Source organism: Amphiprion ocellaris, chromosome 10, assembly GCF_022539595.1.
Source record: "Amphiprion ocellaris isolate individual 3 ecotype Okinawa chromosome 10, ASM2253959v1, whole genome shotgun sequence".
Classification (NCBI taxonomy): Eukaryota; Metazoa; Chordata; class Actinopteri; family Pomacentridae; genus Amphiprion; species Amphiprion ocellaris.
The window spans coordinates 29,970,157-29,987,516 of record NC_072775.1 but is presented as its reverse complement, the minus strand read 5'-3'; the positions used below and the strand labels follow the sequence as shown (position 1 = coordinate 29,987,516).

General features: G+C 38.7%; 1 protein-coding gene across 1 annotated transcript in view; it reads left to right on the top strand.

The window, feature by feature from the left end:
- LOC111562872 (contactin-associated protein-like 4) overlaps window positions 1-17,360 on the top strand; it is a 165,124-nt gene that overhangs the window by 89,425 nt on the left and 58,339 nt on the right. Inside the window, exons 11-13 of the mRNA XM_055014594.1 lie at window positions 10,995-11,101; window positions 14,133-14,252; window positions 16,698-16,898. Coding sequence (XP_054870569.1) covers window positions 10,995-11,101; window positions 14,133-14,252; window positions 16,698-16,898 — 428 coding nt within the window. The remainder of the gene's footprint in view (window positions 1-10,994; window positions 11,102-14,132; window positions 14,253-16,697; window positions 16,899-17,360) is intronic.

Below are 17,360 nucleotides of genomic sequence, written 5' to 3'. Positions count from 1 at the left end.
TGCTCCTCCATTATTAGGGATGCAGGCAGTCCTGCTACAGTTTATCATCCACAGGCAAATATCCTAATGTGCAAATTCAGTTTGAGATATGTTTTATTGATTTATGTAAGGGTGGTGTTTTTATTTTATCTGTCTTTCCATTAACATACATGTAGAAGAAGTAAAATAGCAACACCTCTGAGTATATTACAGGCAGTCCACTTAGTTTTAGTATCTGAATACTAATGGCCTTGCAGTTTAAATCTGCAGTCTTTTTTGTCCCTGATTTGAACCCAGAACTGTGTAATTAATATACTGCGTGGGCAAAAAATGTCAAGTTAGAAGAAGTAAATGTGATTTGCATCATCACTGGGACACAGAAAGAGAAAGACAAAGACTTGTTGAATAAAAACTGGTGTGGAGGTGGAGTTTGAACTGTGCAACCATCACCACGGTGATCAGCCAGAAATACACCTTTTCTTTTTTTAAAGTTTTTTTTTTTTTTTCTGGGCGTAGTGGAGAGAGAGACAAGGAACATGGGGAGAAGAGTGGGGGAATGACATACAGTAAATGGCCATGAGTCAGACTCGAACCCTTGACCGCTGCATCGGGACTATAGCCTCTGTTCATGGGTCGCCCAAAAATGCACCTTTTCTGTATATAAAAGAACAAAGAGAGAAAAACTAAAATCACTGACTGAAGACTGAAAGATGAAAATATAATAAGACGTGGATAACAGAGGGAACTACTGAGTTTAATGTCTGTCACAGGAGAAACAATTGTAGAAACAACTGCAACACTGACTTGACATCTTTATTGTTTGCGGGACATAAAGGGGAAAATAAAACAAACTTGCAACGTTTTATATAAACCACATTTAAAAATGATTTCCAGTAAAAACAAAACAAAACTATGATTTATGTTATAAAATTAATGGAACAAGTTTAAATACTTTGAACAAAACTCAGTAGTGTTATTCATGGCGTGATTCTTTTTTTTTTTTTCAATTCTTATTTTACCAGGTAAGATCACTTGAGAACAATTTCTCATTTACAATGATGACCTGGCAAGAGGCCCCAGCAGGAAGAAAGACAGCAAATAAACAGTACATATACAAAAAGGACACACAAGTGTTTAAACAGAGGTTAAAAACACCCTAAATTAATGCTAGCAATTGAATGAAAACAGTCAGCATGCGCAGTGGTCAGCTAGGGTCTGCTGCAGCTTCTGCTTAAAGATGTAAGGTGATGGAAGCGATGACAGTTTCAGAGATTTTTGGAGGGAATTCCAATCGATTGCTGCAGCAAAACGAAAGGAATTCCGGCCAAAGACAGTGCGAACCGTGGGGACAGAGAGTGTTATGAGATCACTGGACCTCAGGTGGTAGTTGTTATGGGAGGGGTGTAGGAGGTTGGAGAGGTATCGAGGTGACTTCCCTGAAAGGGTCTTGTAGATGAGTAAAAGCCAGTGTTGGAGTCGCCTGGTGTAAAGGGAGGGCCAACCCACCAGTTTGTAAAAGTCACAATGGTGGGTGGAGAAAGGTGCACCGGTAGCAAGAAGGATGGCTGAGTGATTGAGGACATCAAGCTTGTTAAGGGCACAATTAGGGGCCATTTTATAGATGACATCGCTGTAGTCAAGTATGGGAAGGATGGTCATCTTCACAAGAGTATTTTTGGCAGAGTATGTACAGGAGGCCTTCTTAAGGTAAATGAACCCCAGTCTGGCTTTGATTTTAGCTTGTAGAATGTTGATGTGAGGAATGAGGCGGCTGTGGCTCAGGTGATAGAGCGGGTCGTCCAATGATCGAAGGGTCAGCAGTTCAATTCCCGCTCTGTCCTAGTCATGTGCTGTTGTGTCCTTGGGCAAGACACTTTACTCACCTTGCTTCCAGTGCTGCTACTCACACTGGAGTATGAATGCCTGTGAATGTTGGTGGTGGTCGGAGGGGCTGTAGGTGCGAATTGTCAGCCACGCTTCCGTCAGTCTGCCCCAGGGCAGCTGTGGCTACAAATGTAGTTTACCACCGCTGAGTGAGAATGTGTGAGTGAATGAATAATGGATTCATTGTGAAGCGCTTTGAGTGCCTTGAAAAGCGCTATATAAATCTAATCCATTATTATTATGAAAGAGAGTGAAGAGTCCAGCCAGAGGCCAAGGTACTTGTAGGAATTGACGAACTCCAGATCTGAGCTATCTACACAGGTGATTTTGGGGGGCTGGAGACACTGTTTGTCCGGTTGAATAGCATACATTTTGTTTGTTTGGAATTGAGGCACAAGCAAAGGTCCTGAAAAGACTCCTCGATTGAAGTAAGGCTGAGTTGAAGGGTAGATGCAGCAGAGTGAAGTGATGGGCCAGTGGAGTAAATAATAGTGCCACCAGCGTAGAAGTGTATCCAGGAGGCACCAATAGCTTTGACCTCATCATTTATGTAGATGGAAAACAAAGTTGGGCCCAAGATGGAGCCTTGAGGTACACCCTCAGTGATGATCAAAATTGCAAAATTCTACCTAAGTAATTTATATATTAGGGGTTAAAACTCCACAAAAAAATACAGAAAATGCACCTTTACCTGACTATGATGCATATTAAGGCTGAGACTAGACAGTGTTATTGATGATTCAGGAGAATAATTTAACTAATGTAATAATATAGCTAAGTCCCTAACGGTATTATACGTTTTAATGGAACTTAATCTAACCAAGTTAAAAATTAAAACTCTGCAACATCATTATCATGACATCAAGCTCACGCTGAGCAAATAGTTATTTAAATCTGTATTCAGAGATTTTTTGGGGGGGGCTTGAAGCAGAAGGAAATTGATTACAACCTTTGATGTGTTATCAGCTTCTAAACTGATATGGCCAATTATTTATTTATTTATTTATTTTTAGCTAATTTGTCTATTTCTACGTGCAGGGGATGTGCAGCAATGTTACCAATCATCGAGAGTTGCATTTCTATCCTCCTGATGAATTTAAGTCCAATTTTCATTCAGCTTTTTGCTCTGATTTGGGTCTCCACCTATTCCCATTGAAAATATTTGACAGAAAACAGCAAACTGTAAATGATGCAGATGAGAGAGGTGAAAATGAGCCAAAACATGAAGGATCAAGTAAAAAACTGAAAATAACAACCAAGGGATGCATAAACTGCAGATAGCTGATGATTCAGTGTGAGTTTGACACTAAAACTAATTCCTTTTTCATGCAAATCGTCCCATGATCTACTGTAAAGTATTGATAAATGCAGCCTTAAACCCACGGTCAGGCTGAAGCAACTTTGAAATGAATTCAATTTAGAGCCACTTTAGGCCTCATAATAAATATTTTCCAGGTTATTCATGCATGCTGGGATACAATAAAGCACTTTATATCACCAGCGACAATTCAGACTCGGAGCTCGAACCTCACAAGGGCAGAGAAGCACATGAGGGAGGGAAGGAAGAGCAGAACCAATCATTTACTGTTCTGGTGTCACGCCAAATAGCAGCACAATTAATGAGACAATTACAACAATTATAAACCTGCCTCTGGGGCCGAGGAGGACCCGCACACACAGCCACACAAACAAACACACATATACAGTAAACTGAACGTAAACACAAGTATTGAACCAACCACACATCTCTGCCAGATAAGGAGAATCTGCTCGAGTGATTTTAATTAAATGCCGTCCTGTTTCTGCATTATTATCCAGCAGCATTACAGTTCCTGCACAGATCTGACTGCTAACTGGAACAAACCTATAAAAAAATCCAGTACAGACAAAAAAAAAAAAAAAACCCAACAACAAAACCCACCATATGCTCTCTGGCTGTAATCCTGCTGATTGAATTTAGGGCTCGTGGGATATATTGCACTGTAAAGTCAGATGGAAAATGGACTCGGTGACACAGTGTGGTGGTTGTACTCCAGAGCAGGTTATTGCTGCATATGTGCCGCAGTGTGTGTGTTTGTGTGTTTTTAGTACCAGCAGCAAAGGGCATTATTAGCCAATGCAAACACTCCATTAAGCGCGCAAATCGAGTGCAAACCCACACGGAGCTCAACATCAGCTCGACACCTTGTTTTATACCAAACCTGCCTCTATATTTTAGCTTAACCAGTTGAACGATGCATGAAAGGGTGATCATTTCTTGGTGTTTTCATTGTACTAATTATCTTTCGCCTTATTGCACAGTAAACCTTTAGTTGCTTCTTCTCCTTTTCTACCTTCTTTATTGTCCCTCTACATCTATTTTTTCCCTGCATTCATTCTTTAAACTTTAAGTATATGAAAGGGATGTTCTTGTTTTCGGTAACAAGGGTTTCACAAATGTTTTTGGAGTCAAACCGGATCCAAAAATGGGGAAATGCTGAACTTCTTCAGCTACTTTTCCTCTTGAATGTCAACTCTTGACTGTAAATACAAACGCACGCCTACAGATTTTTTCTGTCAGCTGCGTAGGAGGAAATATCCATAGGTACGACAAGAGATGTCTCCCACACGCTGTCCTTTTACTTGCAATGAACTTTATTGGAAAAGTTTGAGTTCTTTGACATTCATCAGGTAAAACTGGGAGACAATGAACATGTCAGACTGATATAACCAACACTTTGATAATTAAACTAAAATAGAAATTTAAATGATCACTGTGAACTCTTAAGCCGGAGCTTTTCAAACAATAATTTACTCTTTTTCTTCCCTCCTCCTGGCAGACTGCAGTCCAGTTGTTCCCATCGGGTTAAAGAGAATATTAATTTGCCGTTTGATTTTTTGGTTTATTATGTGTATTGTTTCCCTGCGTGGAAATGAAATCTATTAAAACAAATGTCAAACACATTAGCAGCTGCTATTGTCATGACAGAATGTTTGAGGACAGAAAAAAACAGAGAGAGTGTGGAAAACCATGTGCAAAAATCACCCATACAGAGCTCAGGTGCATTAAAATCAGTGAAGGCAGCTTTATTCATGTAGCAGAGTGTTTTACAACATAATAAAAACATGGTAAAGGACACAGATTTCAAATTTCACAGATTTACAGTGTAAAAGAATGGAAGAAATCAGACATGAGGCATGAATCAAACAATTTTATGAAAGTGAGTTAAAATGATTTCATAGTCATTACAGTGTAGAGTAGGAAGTGTAGGGAAAAACAGTTTTAGACATCAAAGTGGTCAGAGCTGGGGCTCATCTAGCTTCAACTGGGAGGTTATTCTAGAGGGGTGAACAAGATTATTAGAGATTAATGGGTTAGTTAGTATGTTGAACCTCAAGTCACAGTTTTTAGCATCATGAAGGTGTCTGTCTTTAACTTGCTAGATCTTCATGGTAACTGATGCTGTGGAACTAACCTGGTGAGGAGCAGGTTCTGTTCAGAGTTTTAGATTTAAATCAGCTGTAAGAATCATCTCCCTCTAACCAAATCATTTCTCTACGAGTGATAAAGATTCTCACCTGAAGGAACAGTTTCATCTGTAAACCTGTTGAGCTGTATGTAACTAAAACCACTGAATGAAGCCATACAGTTAGAGTATGACGCACTGTATGCATCGTGTTGCCATGGTAACCTGGCATTTATTCAGTTAGTGATGCAGACAACCTATAAATATGTTTTCATATTTGGCCCTAATGTCCTGCTCAGTCCATTTCCATTGCTGGTGCTGCAGCTGATAGAACACAGATTAGAACACTGATTATTCTACTGATATTTATAACAGAGAAGATTCAATCAGTAACATTAATTTCACTTTGATTTGGCTTAAAATTAAACTGATATCCAGCATTATGGGACAGTGTCAGACCGAAATACACTCTAATACAATACCATGTTTAAATATATGAAGTCAAAATTTCAGAGCCCTAATGTGCTGTCACACTGGTTCCTAAAATGCAACACATTTACTATTGTTCTACCAGCGTTTCTGTCTTCAATCATTTGCAGTAGCAGCACTTTTTAATGGCATAAGTTGCTATCATGCTTGTTGTTTTCGATTATAACAACCTGTTGACTAAAATAGGTGACCCACAATCAGTCAATTTGTGCGGAAGAATAGTCACATGATGTGCTAAACGTCCACTTTTATGTGAATACTCAGAGTTTGAAGCAGAAAATCTGAAATAGCAAAGAAAGTTGATAAGCACCTCTGAGTTATCTCTGACTGGGGTTTTAGTTTTGTCAAGCCGACTTACACAAAGAAAGCCTGACTATATCAAACTTGCTTCATAGTGCAGCTCTCAGGTCTGTGCTGCATGGTAAGCAGAGTTGGCCAGATGTCCTCAGGATCCGAGAATGTTTTTATGCCACAAGCATGTCAGAGGTGCTGTGATTTCTACACAAGTAGCAAGACTCTGACATCAGTTCCTGTTAGTGACTGGTAGAACTGGAGTAATGTGGCCAGACTTCATCGTTTTAATCGTAGCAGCATTCTGAATATGCTGAAGTTGCCAATGAGCCTGTTTGAAAACCCCATATAGAGACTGTTGCATTAATCTGATCCACTTGAAATAAAGGCATCAGTGAGCCTTTCGAGGTCTTACTTTGACATTTTTCCTCTGATGAAGTTATTGATTTTTTTCATTTGACTGTACTAAAATTACACCAAATAAGCCACAGGTTACCAAAATACCAAAAAAATATGGAACAAATTTCTAATAAATCCACTAAAAGGACAATGTGTGCTTGGTTCACAGTATGAAGAAAGGTGGGAATAAGGTTCTCTTTTGGGGCCGATTTGGTGTGCAACGGCTGCCTCTGGGCTAAATATGAATTCTGTGGATAGATGTGTGTATTAGAAGAGGCTGGTCATTGCATTTCCAGTAGAAACTGCTTGCCAGAAGGCATCAGGTGTTATGTTTTTGTGATGCATGTATGGGACTGGATTGTGTATACGTCTCCAGGGTGGGTGGATATACATTAGAGGAGGTGTTATTGTGCTGTGTGGTGAACAATGCAGTCAGTGGCGCTGGGCGTTTTTGATAAATAAAAGGTAGAAATCAAGCCATCTTCTCAATTTTCATCAGGAAAATTCATCATCACCATCATTAACTGCAAAAAACGAGAAATCAGCGATTAGCCTCCATTACTGCACATCCTCCTATAGACTCTCAGATTACCCCAGAAATAATTATCTGCTAATGTTTCTAACACACAGAAATCAATACTTGCACAATAAAACCCAGACAAAATGTAAAATAAGTCACCATAGGGCTAATTGGCAACGCTACTATTGTGGCTTCAATGTAAATGCTAATTAGCTCGCTCCAGATCAGAGCGGTATAGAGATAAATGGAGGCAAAAATTGCACTGAAGCAGGCCGACAGCCTGCTGACTCGGGGCTTTTCATTTGAAGAGGAGGCTGTAGATTCTGCGAAGTCATCGCTTTTCTCTTCACCGTTCCCACCTGCATTTGTGCAAAACACAGTCACATATTTTTACATTTCAAAAATATGCACTTCTTAATATTAGGGTACTGTATAAACACAATCATGCATGAGTAAAATTGCATTTTTCTATGTTGTTTTTGTGTGTCTTTGGAAGCAAGTCCTGCTGAATAAATCTGCCGTGGAAGCAAATAATGTGGGCAAAAACACTGTTATCTGGGTGCAACAAGAAAAAGGGCTTCGAAAAGAGGCTGAGACAGGATCAATATAAAGATATTTGGAGGCACACTGCTTGCAAAATGTAATTTTTATCAAACCTCCCGGTGACCACAAGTCAACAAAAGTGCACACAGAGCAAAATATGAGAAGGCTGTAATCAGGGATGGGTGGGGTTATTTGGAAATGCAGTCACTTACTGAATACAATTCAGATGGCTTTTTTTTTTTTTTGTAATTTGTAAAGTAATTCATTGGATTACAACAAATGGAATTTAATCTCACTACTTTTTAATGACTTCAAACTCAAACACTAAAAATTCTGCACCTAAAAGAACTGATGCAGCCACAAAATTGAAGTAGAATCACTGTCTAAGAAGCCTGATATGTCAGCTGCACTTTATTTAATATCTTTAATTATTTTATTATAATTTAATAGCTTTAATTATCATCACTATGCCAAGGATTTCAGGGAGCTCATTTTTTACTTTTTCACCTTTATGTGGTCAGAAAATACAAATATAACATCTACAAAACATCTGATTTCTCTTTGTTACTACTAATTTCAATATAAATGATAAGAAAAGAAGATGAAAGCAGGCCTGTTTTCAGCACCACAGAGGGTTAAATTTATTTTTCTGTTTTGTTTAATGGTGGTTGACATCGAGCAAACTTGTTCTTTTTCCTCATCTTTGTGTTAAACTTAGAGAAGTTTGTGATATTGTGCAACTGTGCTTTGATGGTGATTGGAGGAACAGCATGCGTCTTTATCCAACCCGAATCACTAATGAATCATCTTTGTACATAATTCATGCAACAATAATAACCCAGTTTCATAGATACAGAAAAATAATACTGCATTGCAAATTTTAGAGAAGCCCCCAAAATTTTACAAATCATGTTTTCTGTCTTTAATAGGAGCCAACTTGCCTGCCATGTAGTTCACGCCAAAAAAAGTCTTAAAATGTTAAGATTACCTAACAAAATCAAAATATAATCAAGTCATCTTTGACAATATAGCTATAATCTAATTATTCATTCTGCCTGTAATGTCATTTGTAGACTAGTAATGTTACTTAAGCAAATAAACACTTAAAAAGCTGAGTGCATTCAACTATCTTTGGTAATTTGCTTTATCTTCTCTCAGTCCCTTTATTTTTTAATGTGTTTCTCTCTTTGCTAGTTGAATGAACTCTCTTGATGCTATCTTCATGGTGAAAGTTGAGACCAGGAGTTCATATACTGTATTTCCAATCAAGATCCAACCACCCAAAACCAGAGAAAACCTTATCTGTTAATAAACAACCCCAATTTTAACCACTGATGGGGCAAATTTTTGAAGAGTGACTCCTCAGGGTTTAATAATCAGGCTCCCTCTGTCAACTAGTTGTGAATAAAGTCTATTTTTGCACTCTGTACTGTGCAGCTCTGACACTACAGCCAATCATCATTAGTCACAAGTACAACAATTCATACTGTTTCATACTTTCCAGTCCACAGAAAGCAGTGCAACTTTTCCTATTTCCTAAAGACTTTACTGTCTTCTTTAATCAATAAAAAAACTCTAGTTCTGTATAACAGTTTCTTGTTGATGCTGTTCTCATAAGGGTGAGGATGACCTTTTGACCCGTAGTGTTAAAAACAAGATGCAGTCAAACTCAAAGGGCCACTTACTGGCTTTTCTGGACTTTTGACCAAATCTCTTGGTCTTCTCCAATGTACAGGACTAACTCAGGTGTCCTCACATGACTTAAGTGCTAAAATAGTGGCTGTAGATAGAATTAGTTGAGCAGAACTGACAATAAAATAAATCTGTTTATCCATGAAAACATATTTTGCTTATTAATTCCTATTTATGCTAATAAGAGGCAGCAATGCAATAATGAAGACATGTTATGACCGTTTTTGGTCTAAGTATTGATTACCACATTGAGAATAGTGTTCATTCAGGCAGACCACGGAGTTTAAAATCAGGTGTTAATCAGCTGATCTAAAGCCAGTCTGATGGCCCGGTTGAATTATTTTCATGCATCTCATTGGTTAATCTCATCTATGGCACATTATCTGAGCTGCACATTGTAACCCCAGTTCCTCCTATTAATGCTGTATACGAGTTAATTGGTTTCCTGCATGTCACCTCTGTTCTTTAACTGTGGGATGTTTGCTGCTGCTGTCCTCAGCTTTGCATATGAAATGGTACAAAGATCCCAGAACTGAACCATTCTGCAAAATAAAATTAATGAAAATAGAAATGTGAAATAAATTGTGGTCCAGACTGAAGTGCCGATTCTTTATTGTACCTCGGCAGATTATTGTCTAGTGTGTCTCAGAGATGCTAAATATGTGATTATGAAGAGCAGAGTTAAGGAGGCTGTTGTCCAATCAAAGTTCTTCAAAATCCGTCACCCTGATTTACGTATCTTTATTTTTGGGGAGTATTTTCCCAAACTTGAGGTTGATAATGGGAAATGCAAGATTAATTAAAAATAAAAAATAAAAACAAAACACTAAAACATATTGTCTTTTATAAAAAAGAAGATGAAACTTGGCTTGTGTAATTTTCAAGAGAGCCACGGTGTTTAAAATGTTTTCTCTGTACAACAATCAGAAGGAAGGAAGTGGAAGGATTTTTAATCTCGCACTTGTTGGGCTTTCAGCTGAACTATTTTTCTAGTCGATGTTAGAAGCAAAGTTGCTTCAGAGAGTTTTTGTTTCTGCACTTCATCAGCCTCCCACAACATGTTGCCCAAATGGAAAATATGACCTCCTCCAAATTTTAAAAACGAAATATTTACCACATTTTTTCATGACCCTCCTACACACGTTTGGCCATGAAGCAAATAACATGCTTGAGTAAACATCATTCGAAATGCTTTCTGTCCATTTAATGAAACAGCTTTATGTAACGGACTCGTTTTGAAAATGATTTCAAGCGTGTTCGATTTGAGAGGACGGTGAGAGTTTGAAAGCTTTTTTTTTTTTCTCAATCATCATCTGCTGCAGAGACTCAGCGGTCAGAGATTTGATCCTGACACACTGAGCTGTAAGACAAGCGACTCAACTACATAAAAGATGAAAGATGCTCCGGCTGCTGTTTCACACAATAAAAGTTTACTTCTCTTGACAATAACTGATGAAAGGTGTTTTTCTGGCATCGACTGTTTTTGTCCTCTTTGAAAGGTTTTTGGAAGTAGAAGTCTGGAGAATTTTTTCCAAGCATTCAAGCTGCCAAAAACAAGCAAATTGATTTTTTTTCCAAATCTGCAGTCTCAGTGGATACAAACAAAAGAATATATAGTTATATATTTTTCTCTTTATTTTTCATGACAAGGAAAATGAAAACTTTCAAGTTCCTCCCACATACACATGTCTGTCAGGGAGCAGTTTGACAGTAATAATCCTTGATGAACTTGTTGATTTTGTCTGTTCCAGGTGTTCCCCGAGTCGCTGTGAACATGGCGGTCGCTGCAGTCAGTCCTGGACCGTCTTCCACTGTAACTGCTCCGACAGCGGATACAGCGGCGCCACCTGCCACAGCTGTAAGTTCAATAATAAGCCCTTTTCAGACATGAAGTATGCAACATTACTGGCTTCATCAGTGTGTTGAAGTGGCTGCATTCTGTCACTCAGACATCAGTCACTTTTATCTTAATGTTCCTCATGGTTTCATACAGACAAACCCACCAAAGTGATGGAGAGAGCAATGGTATATTGAGAAATAATGCAATAAAAAACAAAAGACTAAACTAAGTAACAGCAGCTTATCAAACTGTCCAAATGGCTAACAGCCTGATTTATTTATGATAAAATAATGGAACTGACAATGGCTGATTTAACTGCAGCTGATAAAGCAACTCTGCATGTGAAGAAAAGCTCAAACTGCCATTAGATCCTGATCAATCCGGTCTCCATGTCACTGAAAATGAATAAAGTCACGGCTCATATTCCATGCGTAAATATGTGTCATTCTTTTGCTGTGGGGATGCTCATGTGGATCCTGCTGTTGTCTGATGCTGCAGGTATTGAATAAACTCAGAGGAAATAATCCTTAACAGCTGGAAGCAACAAACTCCTTCAAGCAACTTTGGCTCCTGTTAATGTTTTGTGGGCTAAAAACCAAACTTGAATCACATTAATTATAGGTAAACATCATTATTCTAAGCAGTTCCCTGAGGTCCTTGTGTCTTTTGGTTTTGTTTTAGTGTAGATGTGGAATGATTCAACTGATTGGAAAGTTACATTATGTAGAAGAAAAATGCTATAAATTCAAAATTTCTACAATTAAAATATTTGCTGTTTTTTGTGCTTTTGCATGCAGGCTACTCTGATCATCTGCTGTGAACTTGATATGTGCTCAAGTAAAACCTACTCTCAGGACATAAGCGAAGCAAGAGTAGGGGAACAGGGATCTTCTGTGTAACACTTTAATGTCTGCCTCAGAACAGAATAACAGGACAGTGACAAAACATATTTCACTGTCATTTTGATTAATGTTACATGTCGCATTATTCATGTGCTAACATAATGGCATAAGGCTTTTCTAATCATCAATTAGCCTTTCAACACCATTAGCTAACACAACGTAGCATTAGAACACAGGAGTGATGGTTGCTGGAAATGTTCCTCTGTACCTCTATGGAGATATTCCATTAAAAATCAGCTGTTTCCAGCTAGAATAGTCATTTACCGCATTAACATGTCTAGACTGTATTTCTGATTAATTTAATGTTATCTTCATTGAAAAAAACTGCTTTTTCTTCTTTCAAAAATAAGAACATTTCTAAGTGACCCCAAACTTTTTTACGGTAGTGTATATAGTGTCACTCTGCTAGTTTAACTTCTGTACCCAAATAAAAATAAAGAATGAAATATGAAATATGTATAATGAAGTAATCAGAGTTAAGAAATGTAAATATTTGTCAGTCACCCCAATTAAAACTTCAGGTAGTCGTCTTAAGAAATCACAAAAGTTGGACTTTTTCTGTAAATAAAAGATTACATATGTCCATGTTACTCAGTAAAATGTGTATCCTTAAAGTCTGACGGATAAAATAAGTGCTTTACTTCCTAATCGAACATTTCCAAAGCCAACTTTTAATGTGTTTTTAGTCCAGAAAGGTGTGTTACCTCTACCTGTTGATCAATGGAACAGTGTGACATCATTGGTAAGAATGTGTTTCCTAGAATGTTTTGGACTGTTGATGTGAACTTAATGCACCAAATCAATCGATCCATCCATTATCTATACACCACTTAGTCCTCATTAGGGTTGCAGGGGGCTGGAGTCTATCCCAGCTGACTTAGGGTGAAGGCAGAGGACACTCTGGACAGATCACCAGTCTATCACATCATGGCTACATATAGAGACAAACAAGCATATTCACACCTACGAACAATTTAGAATCACCAATTAATCTCAGCATGTTTTTGAACTGTGAGAAGAAGCCAGAGTACCCAGACAAAACCTTTGTATGCACAGGGAGAACATGTAAACTCCATTCAAAACGATCCCGGGAAAGTCATGATGCAAACCGGGGATCTTCTAGCTGCAAGGCAACAGCACAATTTACCGAGTCACCAAATCGACATTTGATTAATTGTTAGGTGCGGCCCAGTTGTTTTGTAATTATTACTCCAAATCAACAAACAAATGAGTAATTTTCTTGATGAATACACATGAATAGATACACAGTTGCCAGGAAAGATATAAAGATAAAAACAGCGAAAAAACTTTTACAACCAAATGGGTGAGGAAAACAGTAACTGGATTTTAGCAAACTGAAATGTAAATATGACGCAAAGTATAAAATAACATCTAGTGCATGCAGTGAATAAAGCGACAAAAAAGGCTAGAAATCATTGAAAAGCCCAGAGACACTCAATAGCACGCTGCTTTCATCCTTCTCTCAATCACTCGTAAGAGGGTTTTAAAGCAGCACTGAGAGACTCGTCAGATTGGCAGTTCCAGCTATAATCAAGGAGAACCTGTAATTCTGGGGCTGCCAATCACACATGTACTTACCAGCCATACTGTTGAGTAATTACAGTGGAGAGGGTCTTTCCCTTTAACATAGGTGCTGCAAATTGGGTGTTATGACAGAATAAAGAGAGTTTTCTTTTGGCAACCTGGAGACATTTTTCAAATAAATTGACTCCTTTTAAGAGTTTTAAAATTTTTTTTTGCAAGGCCTGTTCAGGACCGTCGCTCCTCCTCCCTTTGTGACGGCGTGTGAATGATATGAAAGAGGTTAATGAAACTAAACTGCCAAAATACCGCTTGAAAAATGTGCAGGAAAGGTGAGCTTATTGGTGAGAGTTACTGGCTCTGTTAGGATTCTCTCAAGATAAATCCTTGAGATTAGAAAGAGGAGAGTTTCCAGCCACACTGAGGATATGTGATGATTTAACAATGTTTTTGTGTGAACTCTGGGGCTGATAAAGCCCGATAAAGAATTATTTATGGAGTCTGCATATTCTAGTAAGTTCTTAATGTCGTTTCCAGTTGGATTAAACTTTAATTTACTGGCTGTTCCCCTCACATGCTGATACTCTCATTATTTTCCTCCCCAGCTGTGTATGAACAGTCCTGCGAAGCGTACAAACACAACGGCAACACGTCGGGACATTTTTACATCGACGTGGACGGCAGCGGACCAATCAAACCACAGCTGGTCTACTGCAACATGACAGGTAACAAGCAAACACCTTCACTCCTCTCCCTCCCCTCATTGCTAAGTGTTTCCTGTGATTACCATTTACATAACCGTAAACGATGGCACTCCTCTCAACACATTCTGATCCATTTTATTTTACATCTCTCCTTTTTATGTTTTGCTTTATATCAGTTTTTTCATGAAGAGATTGAACTTTGTTGTGCTTTTCTCTCCATTATAATGTACACGTTTGGATGATTTGCATCATGGTTTAAGCAGTGATTCTTTTTCTCATCTCCTCTGCTTTTTTTCATAGCATGCGCTGTCCATAAATATGCAAAATGACAAACTTACACGACTGTTCAACACCTAATTCAGAACACGAATCTGCTGCTTTAACAACTGTTCTGCATTTTGGAACCAGGCTGCAGGAATATGATCATATCCAGGCACTCTGGAATTAGAGAAGTCTGATGTTGGCTGCCTTGTAGTGTCCTTAGAAGTGTTAGGATTTTTTAAAATCTTCTTAGCTTTGTGTTTTGGAGGATTGTGACATTGAAAGTGGAGGATTTCCCCTCACTGTTACCACAAAGTTGTAGCATTGAGATCCTTTGCGATTGGACCCAAGAAGCCCAGTACACACCATGAAAAGTAGCCACAAACTAGAAGTATACAAAAGTACACAAGTCCGCCACAAGCTTAAAACCACATGTTGAATATTGTGTAGGTCCCCCTTGTGCTGCCAAAACCCAAACCTAGAATAGAATAGAACAGAATAGGTCTTTATTGTCACTGTTACAGAAAACAATGAAAATCAGTTTAGCACTCTCCGTATAGCAGCATTAAAAATAAACTATTAAGGCAATATTAACACACCCTAAAAAAAGAGGAAATTTATAGTGTGGAAACGGTTTGTGGTTAGAGACCTGCTCTACACATGATCATTGCACATAATATGAATTGTACATAAATATTGCACTTGTAGGTATGTGATATTGTCATTCGGGGGGGGGGATCAAAGCTGTTTTTGAGTCTGTTGGTTTTGACTCTCAGTGTCCTGTAGCATCGACCTGGGGGGGGGGGTCCTGGGTGTGAGGGGTCTCTGGTGATTCCCCTGGCTTTCCTCTGAAGTCTGCTGGTGTAAACGTCTCTGAGGGGAAGTAGTGTGGTCCCAATCACCTGCTCTGCTGCTCTCACCACCCGTTGCAGGTCCTTCCTGTCCTCTGCAGTGCAGCAGGTGAGCCACACTGTACAGCAGTAGGTCAGTAGCTCTCAATGGTGGAAAGATAGAAGTTTATGAGCAGCTTTTAGGGGAGAAGAGCCTGATGCAGTTTCCTGAGGAAGTACAGTCAACCTATGAGGGTGTCTTGTGGTCTGGATGTTAGCATTGGATTCTTTGGGTCAAGTGGGTTGCAGGTTGGAGCCTCCATGTCCTGCATTTATGCATCCCATCGATGTTTGGTTTTATTAGGATCCTAGAGTCTTGGAGATAGAGTCAATTCTTGGGGCTCTTGGTTGTGTTCTTCCAGCCATACCTGAACAAGAATGTTTAGGTGGTACATGTGAAAGTAACATCCATATATGAATACCAGGACCCAAGGTTTCCCAGCAGTGCATTGCATAGAAACGAGATGGTGAATATTATTCACTTCACCTGTTGGTGGTTTTAATGTTATGGCTGAATGGTGTACAGTACATGCAGGTGTTCACAAAAGCATACATACACTTGTAAAAAATTTTAAAAAAGCATGCATATCATGGCAGTCCTGAGTCTCCAATGTACTCCATAGTAGCCAAATAGCCCCAGAGTTTAATACGACCACCACCATGCTTGGATGTAGATTAAATTTTTGTTTGCAGATCTGTGGCCACTTTGAAATGGCTCCAAGTGACTTTTCTGTTTCATCTAGTTTAGAAGTGGTTTGGGTTTTTTTTCAGATCTATGCTGAGCCTCTTAGAGTTTCCTACTGTTGTATTTGTGACCAAGTCTAGTAAGTGAATCCATTTGGCCCCATTTAAATTGGCTCTGAGGAGTTACCAGCTGGAGTCAGTCGTAATCACTTACAACAAGTTAAAAGGCCATACCACAAAGACAAATTAATTAACACAGCTTTCTACATCACCAAAGCTGATAATTCAAGTTGCTGTACATATATTTTTGATGCAGCAGATTTTGTCATATTTTCAGAAGAGTTATGATAACTCTATGAAAGAACCAAAAGCATGATTGTTTCAATGACTCCATTGAGAAATCTAAATATTATAGGAGTCATTGTCAACTCAGACTGCCATGATATACGTGGTCTTTACAAGTGTCATTTTGGAAACATTTTGCCTAAGTAAATATAAAAATCAAACAAGGCAGTGTGCATCAGTTTTATCATTTTTATCCAAAATGTGAATACAGAACAAGGGTAGAAATGCTTATCAAAACACCTTTGGTAGAACTTACATTCTGATGATTTTGGGTTTCCGTCCACAGAGGAGAACACATGGATGGTGATGCAGCACAACAACACAGAGCTGACCAGAGTGAGACCTTCTCCAGGTGTAAAACAGCATTTAGTCCACTTCGACTACTCGTCTCGAGAGGAGCAGCTGTCGGTCGCCATCAGCCAATCAGAGCACTGCGAGCAGGAACTGTCCTATCACTGCAGGAAGTCCCGCCTCCTCAACACTCCAGGTACAGCATTTTATTTTTAAGAATAGAAGTAGCTGTTTAAAAGCCATCTTTCCTGACTTTGATTGCAGCTGAAACATTATTTCTGCTTTAATTACCTCCAGCGGAACAAAATATTAATCAACTAAATGAGGGCAAAACAATTCATCATCCATCGGACCGTAACATATTGTGTTTTGTTCTCCTGTTGTTGTTTTGCTCAGATTCCAACTACCTAATCATACTCTGCAGAAAACAGTCCAACTCCCAACAGCTCCAAACATCTTTCTTGCTCCACCAGAGAAAACAAAATGATTGTTAAAATCATTGCTGCAAACTTAATCAGCATCTAAGGATTTTCTTCCCGTTTACCAGTGAGACAGACTAATGGATTGTGTACGATTTGTTTAAATGTCTCCCTCTTTTAGACTTGAGAATGAGGTCCAATTTCTTTGTGGTTTTCTTTAAAATGTTTTTTCAAGGGCA